We start from the raw sequence: 25,277 nt of genomic DNA, 5'->3' as shown, positions 1-25,277 counted from the left end.
CTCCTATACAAATGATATATAATACATTATGTTCCTCCATTTGTTTGGTTTCTTCATATTGTCTAGTTTATTTTGCTGTGTTTATACTTCACCTGCATGTGGTTAGCAAACTGCTAACAACTTGCTGTAACTTCAACTTAACAACTTGAGAACATTCTGTTCACTTTCAAATAGTTGGTCTAAATCACAATATAAATCCAACAGAATTGTGCTTTTCTGTATATGAAAATCAGTGGTGTTATGTTTAAAATGTTAAAAAGAGCTCAGCAGGAGGGTACTGTAAATCTTGTTTATGAAACCTTCTTAAAAAACACATACCCACCAGGGAATTTTTTTATAGGTTACTTTTATCATTTTGTATTAGCAGAAACACCCATGTCATACTGCTAAAGTATATATCCAATATGTTATCTTGTTTTGGAAGACACCCTTCCAAAACACCACTTATACACACATCTTAAACGCGATCAAGTAAGCAAACGCCACGTGATCTGCCATGACTGACATAACTGCAGCAAACTACGGGAGCCACAACGTGTCCGGCTTCATATCTCCGTTTGCAGCTCCTCCCCACCTGTACGCGGCTACTCTCGCCAAACAGTTGCATCCAGCCGCAGCCGATGTCGAACACACCTACCGACAAGGCGAAGGACTAATCAGAGTCTGTCGGAGTCACAGCACGAGCACTGCACACTGCACACACACACATAGCTGGGGAAGGCTATTTATCATCAGATCGCGTTAATCAGTGGGAAATGAATAGAAATGATGATTCCATCTGAAAAAATATGAAGTAAACATCAGTAAATATATCAATATATCTCCGCAGATATGCATCTTTGGTCTATAAATCCTTATTGACGCTGTTCAGTGAGTCTATGGCTACGTTCACACTGCAGGCTGAAACAACCCAATTCCGATTTTTTTGCCCCTATGCGACCTGTATCTGATCTTTTCATGACAGTCTGAACGACACAGATCCGATCTTTTCAAATGCGACCCAGGCCACTTGGGTATGTGGTCCTAAATCCAATACGTATCCGATCTTTTGAAATGCGACCTCCATCTGAATGGCCAGGTCACATGTATCCGACCCGTACGTCATTGATACGCTACAAACGTCATAATTCTGCGTTGAAGTAGGCGGGAATGAGAAGATAAACAACAACCATGGCGGACGATGCTGCTTAAATAACTTTAATATTGCTAAACGAGCTCCGCTGTTGACTACACTGTTGTTGACATCCATGTTTAGCTACTTCCACAAACAACGAGTGACGTCGTTGGCCGTTGAGTACTCTTCTGCGCATGCGGATCACTTCTGGGTCATTTCACGTTCACACAGGAGATCACAAAAGGTCGCATTTAATTGGAAATGTGAACGGCCTTGCAAAAATTTTTTTTTCAAAAATCGGAATTGAGCATTAAGCCCTGCAGTGTGAACGTAGCCTAAGTGAACACAAATAAACCGCTGCTGACGTGACTGAATATAAATGAGTGGTGAATTTCTATTCAAAATGTGGCATAATACGGATTTATTATTTTGCACTCCTGACATAAATTACTAAATAACTGTCACTGCAACAATGTTTTATCAAAACATTGGTCAAATATCGAAGCTAGAGTCTTTAAACTTTCAACTGATGCACAGTTTGTCCAGATCAAGTAAGAGCGTGCTGTGAAAGTGAAACAATAATAATCTGGGGCCGTCGCTGATCATTGACTGCAAAGGTGTTAACTGCAAAACATTTCAAATGTTACATGGTTTAAAGATTTTAAAGATATGATGTGTGATTGATTATAAGGCCAATACTACATTTTAATTCCAAACTACTCTGAAAGGGTTATATAATGTATCTCTTTAGGGTTTGGCTAGTAATGGATGTATGCAGCTTTAGAACTGAGGTATCTCCACTGGAAAAACCCATACATGTCGGTTACTAATCTGAATGTCAGTGGACTTCCAATGTCTATGGCAGTTATAGCCCTTGCACTTTGGGGCCAAGGTGAAAAAATATGATTTCTAAATCTGCTCTCTGAAATATGTTATAGAATGACAGCGCTTCCAGAAAATGTGCCATATTAAAAAAATACTTTCTTAATTTTAGAAAAAGGGTGAAAGAAAGTCATGAGTCATATTTTGACCACATGTATTCTCATAGATATCTAGAACAGGAAGCTACCAGAAGAATTTATGATGTCAATATTGCAAAGAGTGGAGAGCATATATCTAATGCTGCATAATCATGGTATTGTATTCCCATCCTCCAACCTATTCAGATATATTAGTGGATAGAGGTCTAGCAATCACTAAATTATTCAGGAAGCTGTTTTGTCCGTGTATGTGTGTGTGTGTGTGTGTGTGTGTGTCGCCCTAGTGTCCCATACCATATCAAGTGTTTCAGTATATGCCACTGGCAGGATATTCATAGAAGCAGTGACCAGACAGTGGCAGAGAGAAAGATAACACACTAATGCCATAGTTATCCTTACATCTATCCATCAAAGAGGATGAAATGTTATTGTGTCTTTCCCCTGTGTGCTGGAGCTGCTAATGGCCCTAATGATAACGGGGTGTGCTGGCTTCTGGGGGCTAGTTATTGGGGCTTTATTTAGGAGACTGATGGGTAATCTGTGCATTTCCTGCAGACGAAATCCCATCCACTCAGACTTTCTCCCTCTTAGTCTACTCTTCTCCTGCTCTCTGCCCTTTTGTACACCATTAGCATAATGCTAGCTATCAATAATGCATGTCTATGCATTTTGACAGATGGACGATGTATGGGGGTGTTCTCAGCTGTACAAGTCATGGAGTGTATGTGTCCATCAACATTAGGACTAAAGTGCTGAGATAGCATTCTGTCAATGGCTTTTGTTTTGCAGGTTCCAAAAAAGGACACCTACTCTGACAGTACATAATTGACTATTTTAGTATGAACTGCTAGATAACTATGGTCTTAAAAAATACAGCTGATAATAATCATGTCTTTTGATGCAAAACAGCAGATATGAGACAGTATAAAGCCAACAGAAAGCCAAAAAATAAATAATGATACTGAAAGATTTAGATTTAAGAGCTATTTCTATTTGATCTAACCACTGAACAAAACATTTTTGTTGGTTATAACTGGATGTGATTGATACAGTAATTATTTATTTATTTATTATGCATTTTTATTATTGAAATGTTTTTTAATTAAATAAAACAATGTTATTTAGATGTTAACACTTGATGCACTTTTTTTTCTTTTTTTTATGCAAAACTTCTACACAATAATTACTCAAAATGTACTTATTGGATGAATAATGAAAGTTCACATGTCCTGAAGTGTGACATGCTATTTCTCATTTAAAACTATTCATATAACATAATATATTATGCAAGCAGCTTGTATGAACTCAAATTAATTGAGAGATTTTTTCTACTTTCACTAAATGGATGTGTTAATGTGTCAACTTGCCATTTACTGTTGAGTGAATAGAAACAATAGTTTCATTCATTGCAAGAAACTCTGATCTGTTACGTGGTTAAAAACATAAAGTCGCATAAAGTCATAAAATATAGTCAACAAAGTCATAGTTTAACATTTAGAGTGTATTCAGATTGGACTTCATATTTATATTTTCATATTTGTACATCTTTAACATTTACACCTACACCAAGCTAACTTTTAAAATTCAGCTGAGCAATTTTAGCACACCCACAAACTACATAACCCTTGTGAAGAAGTACACTTAGGACCCACTTAGTAGGACTTTATATCTTTATATGTAGGGCTTTATATTTTTATTTGTAATTTCAGAATTACTTTAATTTTCCTATATATTAAAATATGGTTAAAGTGAACTGCATTTATGTGAACACATTTATGGTAACTAAAATATAAGTTAATGTCACTTCTATTGAAACCTGTAAGTCATGTATTTTAATAGATTTACAATTACACATTTGTAATGATTTACAGTAGTTGCAATCTAGTATTTTAGTCAACACATCAAAATAAAGTGTACTTCTTTTATTTTGACATTATTAATATGACTACTTTTTAAAAGTGTACTGAAGTGTTTTAAGAAGCAGTCATGAAAGTGTAATCTAAGTACACTTAAGTGGACTTTTATTTCAGTGATATTATATCATCTGTAAATATGTTTTCTTTTAAGTACTCTTAAGTTTACATTCAGCACAATTATTCACACTTAATTTTCACAAGTGAACCCCAAATATATTTGAATGATAAATGACTTATCATATTAAACTAAACTGAGATAGTGTTTACCTTTCACTCTGTAAAATTACTATATCAGAGTACCAGCATTAGCATTATCAACACAAGTTTGCAAAATACCGAAGCTAAAGAGTCATGAATTCATCTACAATTCAAAAATGGGAGCCTGAAGTGACAACTGCAAGTAAACAGAAGGCGCATGAAGCTAAACTTCAAAATCTCCCTGCGGGCTACAGGCGGTAACATTTATCAGAAGGTAACTGGGTGGAGCCATCTGCTTTACGGAGTCAACTATAAATACTGTAAATAATATTATTGTGCTGTAGTGCTGATAGTTACGTCTCAAACTTACACCATTGGTTGAGACATTAATGCTGTGTTGGGCTTGTCAGGACACTACATTTTTGATAGTGAATGGTGCATATACACACCTGGTTCTTTGACATTACACAGCACTTATGTGTCACGAATTAATATGAGCCAGTTAGCTTAAATTATCACTTCTTAAACAGCTGTTTTCATTCCAGTAACATCCCGAATGCTACTTTTACATGTCAACACATTATTGCTGAAGTGCTGTCAAGCAGCATTAGGTGACTTACGAGGCTGTGAAAAGAACAGTTTGGGGTTTTCAGCATGTAATGGTTAAGCTGATGGATGAGGAATGCAAATCCCAGCACAGGCCCTTAGGGAAGGCCAGATGAAGAGATGGGAATTACAGAAGGAAGAATGTTTGTAGTGGGTTGTAGTGAATGACAGGAGGTCTTGGTGGACATGCCATTCTGTGATCTTTACCCAAGGCTACTAGATATTAACAAAAAAAAGTAAAATGCACATTACTCAAGAGTAGGTAAGTTTAGGTTATCTATCTGTGTGATTAATGTGTTGAATGCACATTTATACAATATTATCCTACATGTGTGTGTGTGTGTCGCCCCAGTGTCCCATACCATATCAAGTGTTTCAGTATATGCCACTGGCAGGATATTCATAGAAGCAGTGACCAGACAGTGGCAGAGAGAAAGATAACACACTAATGCCATAGTTATCCTTACATCTATCCATCAAAGAGGATGAAATGTTATTGTGTCTTTGTGCTGGACAAAACAAAGTTTCACATTATGGGTTACCCTGTGTGCTGGAGCTGCTAATGGCCCTAATTATAACGGGGTGTGCTGGCTTCTGGGGGCTAGTTATTGGGGCTTTATTTAGGAGACTGATGGGTAATCTGTGCATTTCCTGCAGACGAAATCCCATCCACTCAGACTTTCTCCTTCTTAGTCTACTCTTCTCCTGCTCCATGCCATTCTGTGATCTTTACCCAAGGCTACTAGATATTAACAAAAAATAGTAAAATGCACATTACTCAAGAGTAGGTAAGTTTAGGTTATCTATCTGTGTGATTAATGTGTTGAATGCACATTTATACAATATTATCCTACATGAAAGAAAATGACAAATTAAATCTCTTTAATATCTCATATGGTTAGATGCACAGCAAATAGAGATTTTGCAGAACTCCTATGATGAGTTATGATGAGTTATGCTATCATAATAATTTTATAGCTCTATAGGCCTACACTTAATGTAGGTCAACAAGTGTTTCATGTGTGTATATTCTTATTGCTACTAATGCATTTTAGTAGAAACATTCAGACATACAGCAGACCAAAGGTCTGATTGCATTCCATTTTGTTTTTTGTTTTTTATATTAATACAATGTTTACAAAAATATATGATCGTCATATTAATTTCAGTGAAAAGTTTCATTTAAAAAACACCAGGAAATTGCAGAATGTCCAGAGCCGCATGATCAATGTGCCAAATTAGATATGACTTTAAAATGTTTCAAAACACTTTATCTTCCTGTTTATGTGAAATGCATTTAAATGAAATTTTTTTTTTAAAAAATAATAATAATAAAACACAAATTTGAACTGTTATTTTCAGACTTTTGGGCCTCATTGTAGTTATCCATACATAAATGAAAGATAAGGTTGTATGGATAGTTAGTTAGGAGTTATGAAAGATGAATAAAATGATAACAGTGTTTAACACACTTTTTAAAAGAGCATTTTGCAATAATGTTGGATGAAAAGTTTTACCTTCGATTTTTTATTTTTGAATAATTTGTGTGATCCTTTACACTTATTTTGATGTGTTGACTAACATAATAATGCACATATAAAATATTTGATTATAAATGTAACTGTAGTGTGTTATTCAATATAGCACACACACATATATAATGTATTGTATTTTATATAGGGATGTCCAGATCCGATCACGTGATCGGAAATCGGGCCCGATCGCGTGGTTTCAGACTCTTTCGGAATCGGACGTTACCTCCCGATCAGGACTCGGATATATATATATATTCTCATTAATTTTTAACACATCTTTTGTTATGCGGTGGAACAGAGTTAGACCCTTTTGACTCCACACAGAAACAGCAACGCGTGCGGCATGACATCACTTTGTTTTCAAGAGCTGGTGTGAATAAATATAGATTCAAACTCAAAGAGACATGATAGTTTGCGCATGACCTGATATTTCATTCAGACCCAGAATACAGCGAGATGAACATCACAGAGCGCTAAACTCTCATGCAGTGTGTGTTTCATTCATACTCGAAGCCGGAGCACGCTCTCGCGCTGATATCAGGATATTCCTAATATGGACAAAAGCGTCCAGCTATGCTGTGGTGCGCACAGGAAAACAGAAACTTATGCAAACACGAAGACATTAATATACGATCACGACAATAAATTGTTCTTCAAGTCATCTCCAGCAGGTGATAAATAAAGTATGAACAATGCAGTGCTGATTGACATAGTACTTATTACAGTATAGAAACTATTCTGCATTATTATGTGATAAACAGTGTTTGTAGTATATAAACAAATCATTATTATTTGTTATTGTCCAGCATTTATAGATTTCTTAGCCAATTAAAAGCTAGAAATTAGAGAACAAATAAAGTTGCCTATACTACAGTCAGAAGTTTTTGAACAGTAAGCTTGTTAAGGTTTTTTTTTTTTTTTTTTTTTTTTTTTTTAAGAAGTCCTTTCTATTCACCAAGCCTGCATTTATTTGATCCAAAGTACAGCAAAACAGTAAGACTTTGAAATATTTTTACTAGCCTATTTAAAATAGATGTTTTGTATTTGAATATATTTCAAAATGTAATTTATTGAAGATCCTGGATCTGTTTTTTCGCTCTTCTTTATTCTTTTTTTGTGTATTATAGAAGTATTGGATCGGGACTCGGTATCGGCAGATACTCAAAATCAAATGACTCACAAAAAACCTGATCGGGACATCCCTAATTTTATTATATATATAATATAATTTTAATGTTTATAACTGACAACTAAGGAAAATACCAAATTCAGTATCTCAGAAAAATTTGAATATTGTGAAAAGGTTCAATATTGAAGACACCTGGTGCCACACTCTAATCAGCTAATCAACTCAAAACACCTGCAAAGCCTTTAAATGGTTTCTCAGTCTAGTTCTGTAGGCTACACAATCATGGGGAAGACTGCTGACTTGACAGTTGTCCAAAAGACGACCATTGACACCTTACACAAGGAGGGAAAGACACAAAAGGTCATTGCAAAAGGGAGGAAGAGAGGAGAGGCACATAATCCACGTTGCTTGAGGTCCAGTGTAAAGTTTCCACAGTCAGTGATGGTTTGGGCTGCCATGTCTTTTGCTGGTGTTTGTCCACTGTGTATTCTGAGGTCCAAGGTCAACGCAGCCGTAAACCAGGAAGTTTTAGAGCACTTCATGCTTCCTGCTGCTGACCAACTTTATGGAGATGCAGATTTCATTTTCCAACAGGACTTGGCACCTGCACACAGTGCCAAATCTACCAGTACCTGGTCTAAGGACCATGGTATCTCTGTTCTTAATTGGCCAGCAAACTCGCCTGACCTTAACCCCATAGAAAATCTATGGGGTATTGTGAAGAGGAAGATGCAATATGGCAGACCCAACAATGCAGAAAAGCTGAAGGACACTATCAGAGCAACCTGGGCTCTCATAACACCTGAGCAGTGCCACAGACTGATCGACTCCATGCCATTCCACATTGCTGCAGTAATTCAGGCAAAAGGAGCCCCAACTAAGTATTGAGTGCTGTACATGTTCAGACTTTTCATTTTCATACTTTTTAGTTGGCCAAGATTTCTAAAAATCCTTTCTTTGCATTGGTCTTAAGTTATATTCTAATTTTCAGAGATACTGAATTTGGGGTTTTCATTAGTTGTCAGTTATAATCATCAAAACAGCCTGTCCTCCAACAAAAAACGACCACATAGGTCGTTTGTGCAAGCACCTTATTACGTTTTAAAGTTAAGCGCCCTCTAGCGGGCATAAAAATAATGACAGTATCGCATTGCGTCTGTCTTCATATCTGTCTTCACGTATAACGTCATTACCAATCAAAACGCACGTTTATTTAAATGCAATGTGTGGGCTTTTTACACCGATCTCACAGTATTTCCAACATATTTTACTAGGTGGCTTATTTGTTCAAATGACCACACCTAACCCCACCCCTAAACCTAACCCTCACAGAAATCATGCTAAATTATGATTTATTGAGCATATACATTTTCGTGCACGTCCGTTCCCTGGGATCGAACACATGATAGCATGATTACATATCAAGCTATAACGCAATAAGCTACCAACTGAGCTACACGAAACGCAAATCAGAGTGCTAATAAAAAGAGTACAAAACATTAATATGAAAACGACCTTTTGCCGATAGGGGCGCAATTGTAGTACACGCTCTGATGGGTCGTATTTCAGGGATTTGGACAAACGACCTATACGAGCGTATTGGTTGGAGGACAGGTTGCATCAAAATGATATAATATATATTTATATGGTAACACAATACATTAGGGTTAAAGTATTAATGAGTTATAAGCTATTAGTTTATAGTTCTAACCATTATTCGTTGTTTCTTCATGTTAGTTCACAGTGCATTAACTAATGTTAACAAATTTGAACTAATACAACTACTGTTAACTAATGAACCTTATTGTAAAGTGTATATATTGTATATATATTCTTTTTAGTTTTTTGTTTTTTTTGTTGTTTATTTAAGGAGACAAGAAACTCTACATGAATACTGTACGTACTAAAGGATGACTATTTTTGGGCACATTTCTGGCTACTTGTCCTCTAATTCCATTTATCTCTCTTCTCCTAACTTGTCTTGTTCGGCTGGGTCATGCAAACAGACATGTGGGAGATGGTGGGATTCTTGGAAGCAGTGGGATTCTGGCAGGCTCTGGACCAAGACTTGGCTCAGGACCAGCCTCGGTAAATAAAAAACTCTAACCCCCAAACGATGGTACAAACACTTACATGACCCTGACAGTACAACAACTGGATTTGTCCTTAATTAAACTCACTTAGAGCTGTGAGTGGATAAAACACTCAGAAACACTCAGAGCTCTCTGAGCTCTCCAGACAATGTTTTGTCAAGTCTCATTTCCTAAAAGCATTTCCCCTTTAATTACTAGTTACTGTTCACAGCTCAAAAGCCCTTTGCCTCCCCTCAAGTGAGAGTTCAGCACAGGAAATGGCATTTTAAATAAGGCAGCTGCTTCATTTTAGCAACACTGCGGCCAACATCTCTGTGGATACTCACTGTCAAGACACGGTTCACACACTGTCTGTGTCGCTCCGCAGGGCTGCACCATCCCTTCCCCGGGTTGGCACTGTTTGCAGCACTCCCCACTGGTCGTGAACGACCTTGAAGGACATGAGTCCCGTGTAGACAAGACTTTGCCCTATAGAGATAGAAAAAAAGAGGGTACAATTAAACTTGGCATGAAATGAAAATTCAATGTGAATGAAATCATACATGTATATAAAAATGTTTTTTTATGTAAATATTCCCACTCTGACGTACATCACAATAAGGAAGAAAAGATCCTCTGTTACTTCCATTTCATAAAAAATTCCTATAGAGATAGTTTGAGAAAACAGAAATACAAAATAGCATTTAATCACATAAACACATTTAAAAACTAAAAAACTTAAAAACTAATGATGTCTATTTTTGTCCAATCAAATGCTCTATAAGAAGAAAGATGTCCCTCTCCCCAAAGGTGTAGTCACATTTACCATCGTACAGCAAAATTCTATGAATATGGATTGCACATCAGATTCAACATAAAAAAATTTTTTTGACACTTTGCACTTAGAGAACTATTAGTTAAAAGGTTGTGTGTTGTGATTTTGGACGAAATAAAATGTAAAAACAACTTACTTTTCCACTAGCATTGCAAAATGAAAAGCAAAGGATGCACATTATGGGCCTCATTCAAATTGTTTTGTTAATTGTTCATAAAATGTTCTTCTGTAAATTACAGATATCAGTTCTTTGGAATCCTGTATCTGCCTGTGTCTGTGGTTGTATATCTTGCAGTTGTAACTTTAATTCTCATAATTACGACTTTTTTCTCATTATTGTGACTTCAATAATAAAATTTTCTGTCTTTATATCTCAAAGTGTGACTTTTTAAACATTTTTATATACTTTTAATTTACCCTTCTTTTTCTTTTTTTTTACTTTTTCCATGAAAAAGTTTAACTATTATTATATTATTACATTCTGAAGTTTTCTGAACTTTAAACATGCGATATGAAGCTCCTTGGTGCTTTATGAATCTCTACACTATTGACAATGGACAACGGATCTACTTTGCCTATGAAATTACACCAAAGTTGCACTAATGTGACTGCACCATAATACTGTACCGCCAGCCTCTGACTACCAGTAGCAAGTAAGAAAGCATTTTATTACTTTTTTATATATTTTATATTACATGGCTATAACATAAACTAAAAAGCACAATCCCTTTGATATTGCTGTTCTATAGGAAAAATGCCTGCAGAGGGGAAAGACACTATGGTACACTATGGTACTGTTTCTTTGAATGGTCCCACGTCAGCTTTCGGATCAACCAATGGTATTTGTTTGAGGCGAAATTGATTTTTTGTTTGAACAATAGCAGGGCCAATAAGAGTGATTGGGAAGCTGTGTGGAAACTATCCTTATTTTTGCAATGGTTTTGACGCTGCAAGTGGCACATAAATTACTTCTGCTTTAAGTATTACACAGTAACTACTGTTTAGGTACTGGTAGAGGTTAGCGTAGCATTGTGAGCTAACCTAATATTACAGCTTTACAACATTAGAGAAAGCAAATAAATCATAATGATCATAAATCATAACATTTTGAAAAAGCCAGCAGATGTTAGAGACGTGAACCAGAGGCTGTTCAGATGTTTCCCATGCCTCTGTTTGGTTGAGTCTATCTCCAGAGGATGCAATCCCATAAACTGACAACTTCCCACACAGACTCAGAGCCAAAAATATTATTTGTGTAAAAAGACCTGTTGCAATATTTAGTCCTGATAATGCCTCTCAATAGCATTGCTTTGGAGAGATCAGAGAGCTTCAAAAGGGAATAAATGCATTTTAAAAGACTTTATCCGCATATACAGTTAATCTTCATGGTACGTTTAACCTGAATTCAATTCTCTCACAACAGCCTTTCATTTGAACATCCATCAGACTGTATGATTGACAGGTACAGCATAAATATGGCAGCTGAACAGGGCCGTGCTGTGTTTCACCACGTGCCTCTTGTCCAAAGATTTTTATTTACGTTCACGGGGTTAACAAATAATTTATTATGCCTATAAGTCATTCTTGGAAGTCCCTACTGTCACAATACACTCAGAGAGCTTTTAAAAACAGGATAATTGGGGAAGAACAAGACACACCTGGAATCAAATTAACAATCAACATCAGGAAGAAACTGGGTCACCCGTCACAGGGAGCAAAAATACACACAGACAGCGCTATAACCCCGACACCTACTTTGTACTCAAATTATTATTATTAATTATTTTTCTTACTAATAAACAAAGGAAGGGTTTAGCAAAATGAAAAGCAGAGGATGTGCATTATGGAACTCATTCATGAAACGTGACCGATTTCTGTGATAATCATTCATAAAAAGGTTCTTGGAAATGTAAATTAGAGTTTTAAATTCTATGGCAGATCTATGTGTTTCTGCCTTTAAAAAATTTAATTGTACTTGTGACTTTACGTCCTGTAATTATAACTTTAATTATTAGAATTGTGACTATATATCTCCCAAATGCATTTTATTTAATTCTCATTATCGTGAGACTAAATATCTTGCAGTATCACTTTATGGCTTACAATTGTGACCTTTTTCTTGTTATTGTGACTTCATATCTTGTGCTTGCGACTTTACATCTCACAATATAACTTTTTTTTTAAAGTTCATTATGTAAAAAAATTAAAAAAATTATTAACACAGCATTTAGGAATGCTTTATGTATTTTATTATTCTCTTGATGAGAAATGGTTGTTCCCTACTTCTAAATCTCACCATGTCATGCCATTCAGTTGTGCATTCCATAAATACGATTTACTAACATAACTTAAAGGCAGCATAAGCCTTAAAATAAAGCAGCTGTTGCATAGCTGATGTCTGAGGGTGTAACATGAATGAGTGTGTGGCTGTCAGAATAATGACGTTTGACACAGGTGTGAGGAATTAGGTTTAAAAGAGTGAGAAGAAAGCCAGAGATAAAGAGTTAAAGAAAAATAGATTAGATGATTCCCCCAAGGCGTTTGTGAGTCAGCTGGAGTAGTGACAGAGCTGAGTGAGAAGAAGAGGAGGTTGGGAAAGCACAAATTAACATTCCATTCGTTTCTACCTGTCCCTCACATTACCCCCTGGCATGGGGCAACCTCCTCCTCCTCGCTCACATAAAAACACAAACACAACCCTACAGGAGCATTCCAACACAGGTAAAGATCAACAACCCCCAAAAGTTCACCAGCCCATGACTCTAGAGATTTGGCCACACATAATTTGTGCTCAATCATGAGGTTCATTGATTACCATGTTTGTAGAAATGTGTGAAGGTTCACAAACAACGATGCATGTCATAGAACCTGTTTGCAATCACAATCATCCTGACAGGAGGCCAAGCTGCTGTAACTTGTGCAGCGCTGTTTAAGTAGATACAATCAGTAGCGTTTCAGAACATGTTGACTTTTTTTCACTTTTTCACCTTTTTTTTTTTCATTAATCATACTCCTAAGAATGGTCCAAATGCGTTCAACAACAAAATGTCTGTCACATTTTAGTGTAGTGTTTTACATTTTCTAATGAAATGTGAGTGGTGCTTGCCTTGCAAAAATCACCACCATGTGTGTTTTTTAGCACTTAACTCAAGAGACAGCTCTATTATTGTTATTATAAAATTATCATTATTAAATACCGTAATACAAAAATAATAATAATTATTATTAATATTATACATTATAAAAAATATATGTATTATAGGGACATGATCATTTAGTAAATACAAGAAATATTCAATATTAATATTATTATTAATAATATAAATGACATAAAATTACACCACCAATCAAAAGTTTGGAATAATTAAGATTTTTAATAATGTTCTTGGAAAAAATGCTCTAAGGCTGCATTTATTTGATCAAAAATACAGTAAAACAGTAATACTGTGAAATATTATTACAATTAAGTTTTCTATTTAAATATATATTTAAATGAAATGTATTCCTGTGATGTTAAAGCTACATTTTCCACATCATTACTCCAGTCTTCAGTGTCACATGGTCTTTCAGAAATCATTTTTAAATGCTGATTTGGTGTTCAATTATTATCCTTTATTATATCTGCTCAGTTCTCAATAATGGCTCTTACTATCATCGATGCTAACAACAGTCCTGCTTCATATTTTAGTGGAAACCGGGATTCATTTTTTTAAGGATTATTCTTGAATAAAGAGAGAGTTCGAAAGAACAGCATTAATTTGAAATATAAATCTTTTGTAATATCGTTCATGGCACTTTTGATCACAAATGTTTCCTCCTTGCCTAATAAATCTATTCATTTCTCTCCACCACCAATCCCCCCCCCCCCCCCCCCCCCCCACACACACAAAAATCTCAAGCAGTAAAACAATTTTTATTTAATTTTTTATGTTTTATTAAGGTGAGACACTGCAGGCAAAAACACTGTTTTTTCAAGCACCTGTCAATTTTGAGATTTTGGGCTTTTTGGTTTTTCATAAAGTGCTTTTTCAAACTAGTGGAAGGAAAACATCCAAAAGACACTGTTAAGTGTTTCTTTTATAGCACTTTATCTGTTTGTGTCAATAGATTTCAATTACAATACATATTTTTAAAGCCCGTTTTCTCAAAATGAGTTTTTTCTTCAACACTGAGCCATAATTCTCCACTTCAGTAGCACTTACACACACCAAACTTGACATTTTTATTCCTGTCTATATTCTGAAGGTTTTTACAGAGGGATTTGTTCATATATATTTTCCTTGATTATATACAACATTTTATTCCCCCCAAAATTGTGAAAATATATTGTTTTCTGGCTGTTCAAAGTATTTTCTGAATTATGGAGTGACAAAAAAAGATAACCAGAATTCCCTCTGTAAAAACATTTGACTCTAATATGTCAAAAAAATTAAACAAAAAATTTGAAACTGACTTCATCTAGTGTTCAGATTTTTGTACTAGACATTTATGCAAATTAGCACATATTTCATTAAATAATGCCTCATTTGCATATTTAAACATAACATTTTTGATAACTTGTAATACAAAAAATGTTTGCAATAATCAATGTAATCAATCAACTGGGTAAGTAAGGTGATAACTATTAGATATTTTTGTTGCCCTATTCACCTGCAGTGTCTCGCCTTAATCTGCCTGGTGAAAACTATAAGTACGATGAGATGCTTGATTTTAGGTGTGACTATTAATCCTCAAATCACTAACTCTTAGTATGATGCAAGCACTAGTAATAGTGATGTTTCTAAAAAAGGTACAGGTGTAGATAGGAACAGAAATGACAAGTATACCAAATTTCTCTTTTATTTTCCTAAGAACCTGCCTGTGATTTATAGGGAGATGTCTTCCCACCTTTGGCACATTGAATAACCAAAGAATGATTGGCAAAAATATGATCCGCATATCATGTGGATGTATTCGTCAGTTCTGCAGAATGTTTCTCTCTCCTGTGCTGTCTGTCACAAAGTCAACCTGATGTTTGAGAGCTGCTGTTTTTATGCTTGAATGCACTTAACTCTTAACCCTTATAGCCTGTTGGCACTTGTCAACATTTCAAAGTTGTCTACTGTTCTGGTAAAGCTGTCTCTCTCTAATGAGGATACTGCAGTTAATGGAGCTCTTTCTCTCTCGCTTGCTTTAGTTTGTATTCTAATGCTATATGATCTACAGTGTTTTCCAGAAGCAGTGCATAGGAGAATTGTGTAAGAACCTATTTTTTCTTTAATTTTTCCACATGCTATGCCTGTAAAGCCTTCAGAATCACATCACAAAATGTTATGACATTTGGCATAATAAAATACAAGTTCCGACTATAGGGTCAATTTCTCAAACTTTAAAGCCATTATTGTTCATCATTGCAATCTTTCTATTTGGGCCAGTAAGCAACCACTTATAGTGACCACCCAGAATACCTTTGTATTGTGGACATAACTTTTGCAAGGGAGAGGGCATGGTCTTCATTAATTACAAAATCTGTATTTGTTTGTCTAAGACAGATGGGAAAACAAATTAATATTTCATGTCCTATAAAATTTGCATGATATGTTGAGGGAAAAAAAAAGTTCTAAGCAAGTACCAAAACATCAGTGTTTGGATACTTCTTTTATGGAAGAAAAACATAGAGTAATTCAGCTACCAGTAAAATGACACTAATACAAAGTACACCCGCTCTGACTGCGACATACAGTAGTTATTGCCCTAACACCCATAATGCTGTTCAGATGGGTGTAGCTCCAGCTTCAGATCTGAAACAAGACAAGACATGTGACCACAACACATGTCTCTATCAGGAGATTGGTACAAACATAAAAAAATAAAGCAGTTAAGCTTACAAATGTGACTGAAGTTATGTGGTGTACTTCATGAATTATCTATCATTATTGGTACTGCTCTTGCTTTAATAGCACATACATACACCCCTCTTTCAACACACCCACACAAACTACATTACAATTAGCCTTATAAATAACTACATTTTAGCTGGTAAGACAAGTGAAAGAACACAGTGTGCTGTCTGTCAAATTGGGCTTGACGAGATAATAGGGTTATTTATCATACGAAAAAAAGAACAGAACTTGAAGCCTCATTGTATGATGCATTACACCTTTAAAAGCATTCATAATGCCTTATTATACACTTCATAATGTATTTAATGTTTTCATAAACAATTATAAAGCATTACAGCATGCATTTTGAGTGTATGAATGCATTGACACATGATATTGTTTGTTGATCATGTACTGTAATGTATTACAACTGATTATAATGCATTAATATACTGATTACAAAGTGTAATACATTGTAAACCATGTTATTATATAACTGTTATCAAAGATTCAATCAAAATCACTCACTATGCCAGTAAATAAAGAAACAGGTAATTCCAATTGCTGTCTCAAATAACTTACACAATCATAAGACACAATTTAGACAGTGACTGTCTCCATTCACTGATAGTCTGCTATGATGTTCAGCTTTCTCATGTGTGACAAGAGCAAGAAAAAGTTGTAGAGCTGCACAAGCTACTGAGTTAGAGACTGTGTACTCACCACGAGAAGAAATACTAGAGTCGCAGTGAGCATGCTGGATGAAGGGCGTCCTGGTGAAGTTGACCGTGGATGGATTATTCACTCTTTACATGTGCTCTGAAATAATAAATTCAGCATCATAGTTCCCTCACAGAATCAAAGCATGAAATCGCTCTGATCCTTATGCGTGTCCGCTGAACTTTCACAGATAAGCGTGCTGCGTTATTGAGCAATCCTGGAACTGAGAGTGGTTTTTCCAGATGAATTCTTTTGAAGGTTGTGGTGCGAGGCTCTTCATATATGAGACGCAACTGCAATATGTGCAAGTGCGCTTGTCCACTGATACAGCTTTGAAAAGAAAGATTCACCCCCTCTTTTTCTCTCACTCTTTCTCATATGTCAGTTTAGAGTTTTCCCCTCCCATCCGCATCCGACTCAGCGACACAAATCAGTAGGCTACATTAAAACAATACCAGTAGACGTAGGAAACACATCTAAGCCACCAATTAGTTTGTCGTTGGTTTGAGACAAAAACATCCTTATTATTTTTATAGCATCTAAATCAAAATTAGCTCTAAACTTTCTGTCATAATTTGGACTGGTATATTTGTAGTGTGGCTTTTGTGGGATAAATAATGCCCTTTGTATAAATGGTAAGTTATATAATTGCAGCAACATCCTAAGAGGCTCATAAATCATTTGAACTGATAGTTTATGACGGATTAGGTTTTCATAAAACATTAAATTGTAACAAGGTGACAAAAAACATAATCTCTGGGGCGGGATGCGCGTGAGCTCACACATACTCAATTATTTAGAACTCGGATGCTCCGCTAGAGGGCGCGCATACACTACTGTATATACTGTAGAGTAGACGTGTCAGCGCTCAAGCGGGGATCTGTTCTCCATAACGTACAGTCGTGGCCAAAAGTTTTGAGAATTACATAAATATTGGAAATTGGAAAAGCTGCTGCTTAAGTTTTTATTATAGCAATTTGCATATACTCCAGAATGTTATGAAGAGTGATCAGATGAATTGCATAGTCCTTCTTTGCCATGAAAATTAACTTAATCCCAAAAAAACCTTTCCACTGCATTTCATTGCTGTCATTAAAGGACCTGCTGAGATCATTTCAGTAATCGTCTTGTTAACTCAGGTGAGAATGTTGACGAGCACAAGGCTGGAGATCATTATGTCAGGCTGATTGGGTTAGAATGGCAGACTTGACATGTTAAAAGGAGGGTGATGCTTGAGATGCTTGTTCTTCCATTGTTAACCATGGTGACCTGCAAAGAAACGCGTGCAGCCATCATTGCGTTGCATAAAAATGGCTTCACAGGCAAGGATATTGGGGCTACTAAGATTGCACCTAAATCAACAATTTATAGGATCATCAAGAACTTCAAGGAAAGAGGTTCAATTCTTGTAAAGAAGGCTTCAGGGCGTCCAAGAAAGTCCAGCAAGCGCCAGGATGGTCTCCTAAAGAGGATTCAGCTGCGGGATCGGAGTGCCACCAGTGCAGAGCTTGCTCAGGAATGGCAGCAGACAGGTGTGAGCGCATCTGTATGCACAGTGAGGCCAAGACTTTTGGAAGATGGCCTGGTGTCAAGAAGGGCAGCAAAGAAGCCACTTCTCTCCAAAAAAACATCAGGGACAGATTGATCTTCTGCAGAAAGTATAGTGAATGGACTGCTGAGGACTGGGGCAAAGTCATATTCTCCGACGAAGCCCCTTTCCGATTGTTTGGGGCATCTGCAAAAAGGCTTGTCCGGAGAAGAAAAGGTGAGCGCTACCATCAGTCCTGTGTCATGCCAACAGTAAAGCATCCTGACACCATTCATGTGTGGGGTTGCTTCTCATCCAAGGGAGTGGGCTCACTCACAATTCTGCCCAAAAACACAGCCATGAATAAAGAATGGTACCAAAACACCCTCCAACAGCAACTTCTTCCAACAATCCAACAACAGTTTGGTGAAGAACAATGCATTTTCCAGCACGATGGAGCACCGTGCCATAAGGCAAAAGTGATAACTAAGTGGCTCGGGGACCAGAATGTTGAAATTTTGGGTCCATGGCCTGGAAACTCCCCAGATCTTAATCCCATTGAGAACTTGTGGTCAATCCTCAAGAGGCGGGTGGACAAACAAAAACCCACTAATTCTGACAAACTCCAAGAAGTGATTATGAAAGAATGGGTTGCTATCAGTCAGGATTTGGCCCAGAAGTTGATTGAGAGCATGCCCAGTCGAATTGCAGAGGTCCTGAAAAAGAAGGGCCAAAACAAAATACTGACTCTTTGCATAAATGTCATGTCGATAAAAGCCTTTGAAAAGTATGAAGTGCTTGTAATTATATTTCAGTACATCACAGAAACAACTGAATCAAAGATCTAAAAGCAGTTTAGCAGCAAACCTTTTGAAAACTAATATTTATGTAATTCTCAAAACTTTTGGCCACGACTGTACACCTGCCGACAAAGTAGTGTGGATACTTAAAGATACACTTGTAACTTTTCATCCTCTCGCGATCAAAAAAATAAGAGTCTTGCGGAAAATCATTGACGGATGTATGCCCTTTCCCGCGATTTCCGTCAAACAGCTCTAAATTATAAATTATAATTTTTGCAAGTTTATTAAAGTACAATTTGGATTGGTAAATAATGTTTTTTCATATATGAATACACACACACAAACACACACACACACACATTTCAATTGCGCAATAAAAACACCAAAAGGATATTTACTGAACCATCTGTCTATGCACATGTGCCATTTTTGTAGTTCTGATTCGAATCCTCCTCCAAAGCGTTATGGCTTGTGGGCAGTATTAGCGAGTGTGAACAGATTTCGAATAATTATAAAACCGCTTTAAAGTTTTTTTTGTTTTTTTTTTGTGACATTAGATATTCAATTAAAACCAGTTGAAATCCAATACTTACATTTAAAATGTAATCGTTTTGTTTTTATCCCAAAAAAAAAAATATGTAATTCAATATCATTTTGTTAATTTAATACTTGCTTAGTCATTAACAAAGCATTCTCTATTCTGTTATAGATTAATAAATTGTAATGGTCCCTCAGGAGCCTGTCTGAAATCCGTTTCATGAGGTACCTTCATGTGCAAATGCTGCATGAAAGGCACTGTTTGATAATGCAGTAAAGCAACAAGTCAGCTACCCAAACTTTCAGATGCAGCAATTTAAAGTGTCCCGAAACACACACACACACAAACACACACACACGTTTGTTTTTGTGAAAAGTGGGGACATCCCATATAGGCGTAATGGTTTTTTTACTGTAGAAACTGTATATTCTATCGCCATTCACCAACCCTACCCCTAAACCTAACCCACACAGGAAACTGTGCATTTTTACTTTCTCAATAAAACTCATTCTGTATGATTTATAAGCGTTTTGAAAAATGGGGACATGGGTTATGTCCTCATAAGTCACCCTCTCCTTGTAATACCTGTGTCATACCTATGTCATTATACAGAGTTGTGTCCTGATATGTCACAAAAACAAGAGCACAAACACACACACACTTTATACTGTTTAGTTCTTGAAATGCTGGTATTTCCATCAAGCATTAGAAAAACTTGGAAAAGGCAGGGTACAATTTTACATTTTGTATCTGACCTTTTCTACTTACCTATAGTGATAAATGTAAACAGTTACATCAAGAGACTTAAGCTCTCTAAACCTTTCAAACTTAAAAATAGTAAACTTACATAATACAGCATAATATATTAAACACATTGTGTTTTAATGTGGCACACAGGTGTAATGTATTGATGGAGGAATCACACTGGTGACAAGAAAAACTGAGGGTCCTCTAATGCAGTCGAGACAGAAACCTCTAGGAACAGAACAGCCTTGAACACCAAGCTCTGAGTGAAGTTACGACAATAAATACAGGGACAGCACCCACTCGAACCTTTTTGGTGGTGTGGCATGAATCTCTGCATGAGAGGAACCTTTGTGGTGGATACAGGCATCAACTTGACCCGGTCAGTCATATCTGGAAACTTTATGCAACATGGATCTCTGGGGCCCGGATGCCAGTGTCAGGAACATCTGGGGAGGCAGTGTGAGAAACTTGTGCAGGCATGCTTGACAGAGAGCTCTGGGAAGCTCTGAGTTACTCTATTATTTAAAAAAAATATGGTTGTATGATTCAGGACTTAACTAACTATAACTAAATGAACTATTTACACATCCCTAGTTCCACAAGATACTAAAACTATCACCTCAAGCCAAGGTGCCAGCAACCGAGCACTGCCAGCTCTGCAAGATGCTAAGGCATGAAGGACCACACATATCAGCCTGCCAGATAAGGCTGATCCTCTTCACAATAACTTGAGGGACCTAAAACACAAATAGAAATTGTACAAATAAGACGAGAATATTGCATAAGATATAAAAATACAACTTGTCATCTGTGCAGTGAATGAGAATTTACTATATGACATTTGGAGCGGGTATAGGTAGTATAGGTGAAGTAGGGAACGTACGTCTTCTGTTATGAACTGCTCAAAGACTCAAAGGTTGGAGATTCAAATGCGACTTTATTGGGACAATCCAGAAACAGAATCCAAAATACAGGCAACAGGTCAAAAACAGAGAAAAGCAATCCAAACAAACAACAAGACAGGAAACTCAGGCAAAATGGTAATCCAAGAGACAGCAAGAAATACAAAAACCAAGAGACATTAAACCAGGGAGAATGCTCAGAATCACAGTACAACTAGCAAGACTTTACAATGCGACAGAGAAAACACAGGGCTTATTATAAGCATTATAATAAACCTATATATATATATATATATATATATATTAGGGCTGTCACTTTTGAGAAAAATCTCATTCGAACGGATATCGAATATCATGCAATGTATTCGAATATTTACGTGCCCACTCCAACAGCAAGTTATCAACGTATAATATCAATTTATATGAATTGCCACTATGCATATCCCACAACATTAGGCTAAATGAAAAAAGAAAAGAAAAAAAGATTCAGAACAGGCACAAACAATAACGTGAAAACTAAAACAGCAGCAGGAGTAAGGCATATAGCCTAGCCTAATTCATTTCTTAATATTGTTTGCAAGAAACACCAGTCTATCAACTTGATCTGGATTAAGTGTGGCTCTCTTTTTATTTACAATGTTCCCCGCGGTGGAGAACACACGTTCGGAGCGCACAGACGTGCCTGGCTATTAGCTCTTATTCACTTGATTTGGTCATGGGCCAACGCTACAATACGTCTAGAGTGCCCTCTACTGGATAAGATGACAAAGAATAAAAGAAAAAACAAACGGTCTAATCACAGACTGTAAAAAATGCGCTACACATGGCTTTCTAAAAACCGGATATTTTATTTATAGTTCGATTGCGGATATTACACGTCATGTTCTAATGCATATTCGAATAGTGACAGCCATAATAAATATATATATATATATATATATGCAGCAGCAATGAGCATCATGTGAATAAGGCATGATGAGTCTGGGAAATGGATTATGGGAAATGCAGTCCAGGATTGAGTGGCAAAGATATGGGAAGGAGTGCCCTCTGGTGACTATCAAGGGCTCCAGCTTGTTATCTCTGTGAGGGCAATAAACACAGAAAACAATAAGTAAGCCCATGCACCTTAAAGTTGTGACCAATATCAAGAGAATAGTGTCACATAAATCTCCTACTGTAGGATTTTTTTTTTTTTTTTTTTTTTTCACCTCTCTTCTGCACAGATACAGATTCTCCACAGACCTCTTCAGTTCACAACACTATAGCGGAGAATGAGGGCCAAGAACTTAACAGACACTTGCTCAAACTGCTGAAACCTCTGCCTACTGTATATATTATATATTTTTTTTAAATTTGACTAAATGTATTTCTCTCAAATGTTATATTTGAGAAACTTGTTCTATCCTAAATTATGCTTCGTTTGATATTTTGTTAATTGAATTGACGTGCATATTCCTAAATGTGACTTGTGGTTTTGGTTAATGTTGGGTGAAATATCATCATCAAATCATGGGGTTTCAACCACAAATGGAGTCAGATGGCTTCACTCCTAACAGTCTATTCCTGGGAACCACTGCGAAAGACAAGAGGGTCAACAAATCATGCAGGGCACACGGAAACAACTGCTGAAGGAATGACAAATTACACACCATCATTCAGCATTTTACCGTAATTCACAGAACAAGCAGAACTGTCCAAACACAACAAAGGAAATGGGAAATGAAAAATACCACATTCTTATCCCAAGGAGGATCATTCATATGGAGGGAGAATAGCAAGACACCACAAATCTTCTGAGAAAAGCATGGGAACAAATCAGAGAACTCACTCAGAACAAGAAGATGTCAAGTTTTTGGTAATTTCCATAGCATGTTCAAGGGAATCGGCCATGATGCAGAAAAACTAATTAAAGCAATGTTGCACTAAAAATGGTTAATTCAGTATTCTGGCATAAAATAGACCATTTTACTTAAATTAATAATAAAACAATTATATTAAAATCAAGATTATGTTCTACAAGAAAATAAAATTTTAGTCTTTACTTCAAAATTTCACATTTAATTCAATGTGTTACTTGACATGTCTTTGTAATTGTGAAATTTGTAATTTCTAAGTGATACTTGTTTCTTTGTGACTCTTTTTTTTTCTTCAGTGAAATATGTTAAAAACAGATGTGCTGTTGTAATGTTTGTTACTATTTAGTGTTTTTGAAGCGAATAAAATTAAATGGGCCTTTTACCCAGGGGGACGTTTGGTCCTTTTTTTCTCTCCTACAGTATGTATCTATGCAACATCTGTAACCATTATGTACAAAACTGTCATGGTCGTTAGTGTTAAGACAACAAAACCAATGCGTGACAAAAACCAAAAGACATTTTTTTCTTTTTCTACTCTCTATGTGATAAACTGGATCCAAGGGTGTGTCTGAGAACATTTGTTTTCCTGCATGGCAATAAGCTTTATCTCTCTGGTTGCAGTTTCAGTTGTATTGTCTACACTGAATAACTGCATTTGAGCTCAAAGTTAACTAATAAGATAATTTCTCATTCCTTTCAGAATTCAGATCTGCGTAAGATTCGTTTAGTGCAGAGGATTGAAGTTTTAAACACTAGGTTAGAATTTATAACAGAACAAGATTCACTATTTGTCAATATTATATCTTGTTATAAAGTCCTAATTTTTCCTCATGCAAATTGTGAAGTAATTCTGGGCAAGCACATTTGGGCTTGTTGCATATTGCATATATGCATGTTGCATATACATTTCTGTTTTGTTTTATTTTATTTTTGATCAAATAAATGCAGCCAGATCATAATGGACGCAATGACCTGCGTCTCGACCCTGTGAGTCTGCATGGAGAAAAAAAATATTAGACAAGAGGTGAAGCAGAGAATGTTCCTCGGGTGAGAGGTGAGACTAGTGTCATTAGAGTGTGTGTAGGTGACACTGGCTCTATATGTGTGATAAAATACAGAGAACACACACACAGTGGACCTTTCCAACCAGTCCACAGTTATCAAGGCATACTGTTTACTGCATCAATATTATGGGTGACTCCAAGAACACATCGTCTTGGGTGTGTTTGTGTGTGTATAAGAAAAAGACAAAAGGAAATATGGATACATTTGAATACTTTAATGTGTGTAATGTCAAATGTAATTGCAACTGAACATACATTTGGCCAAAAAAAAAGGTTAACATAATTATATATATTATATATATATTTTTATTTCTAAATTATGTTAACCTTTTTTTCACTATAATAATTTTTAGAAATTATTTTGTAGTGATGGTGTTTTATCATTTAAAACCCAACATTTACAATTCAACTTAACAACCTTACTTTTGTGAAATCTTGTGTGTGTGTGTGTGTGTGTGTGTGTGTGTGTGTGTGTGTGTGTGTGTGTGTGTGTGTGTGTGTGTGTGTGTGTGTGTGTGTGTGTGTGTGTGTGTGTGTGTGTGTGTGTGTGTGTGTGTGTGTGTGTGTGCAAAAATCATTCTGTAAAATAACATTATTTGATATTTGATATACTTTTTGATTTTGCTTTTTAATGCAATGACATTAAGATATTAAGTACTTTTCAAGTACTCTTTGGGGTATGTATGTGGCGATTTAGATGTGTTTCTGCAGGCATTTTAAGAGTGTATGGACAGTATAGGAGTGTGTGTAGAGGTGTGTCTGATATCTGCAGGTGTACACAGAGTTTATAAAGCTCTGCACACTTTTTTGAGGGTATGTGGCAGAGAATATTGCTTGAACAGTTATTGAATATTTAAGGTAAGTGCAACTATT

The 25,277-nt window shown here is 36.1% G+C and overlaps 1 protein-coding gene across 3 annotated transcripts in view; it reads right to left on the bottom strand.

The window, feature by feature from the left end:
- Positions 1 to 17,311, bottom strand: part of LOC132121300 (tumor necrosis factor receptor superfamily member 16-like) — a 39,162-nt gene extending 21,851 nt beyond the window's left edge. Inside the window, exons 1-2 of one of the 3 annotated variants that reach the window (XM_059530576.1) lie at positions 16,970 to 17,311; positions 9,898 to 10,039 (exon numbers count right to left, since the gene is read on the bottom strand). In XM_059530576.1, coding sequence (XP_059386559.1) covers positions 9,898 to 10,039; positions 16,970 to 17,002 — 175 coding nt within the window. In that variant the 5' untranslated portion in view covers positions 17,003 to 17,311. Of the gene's footprint in view, positions 1 to 9,897; positions 10,040 to 10,161; positions 10,276 to 16,969 lie in introns of those variants that run through there. The other 2 variants (XM_059530575.1, XM_059530577.1) reach the window with 2 other exon arrangements.
- Between the last annotated feature and the right edge of the window lie 7,966 nt (positions 17,312 to 25,277).

This window comes from Carassius carassius, chromosome 39, assembly GCF_963082965.1.
Source record: "Carassius carassius chromosome 39, fCarCar2.1, whole genome shotgun sequence".
NCBI classification, from domain to species: Eukaryota; Metazoa; Chordata; class Actinopteri; order Cypriniformes; family Cyprinidae; genus Carassius; species Carassius carassius.
The sequence above is the reverse complement of the archived record's forward strand: the minus strand, read 5'-3'. Positions and strand labels throughout refer to the sequence as shown.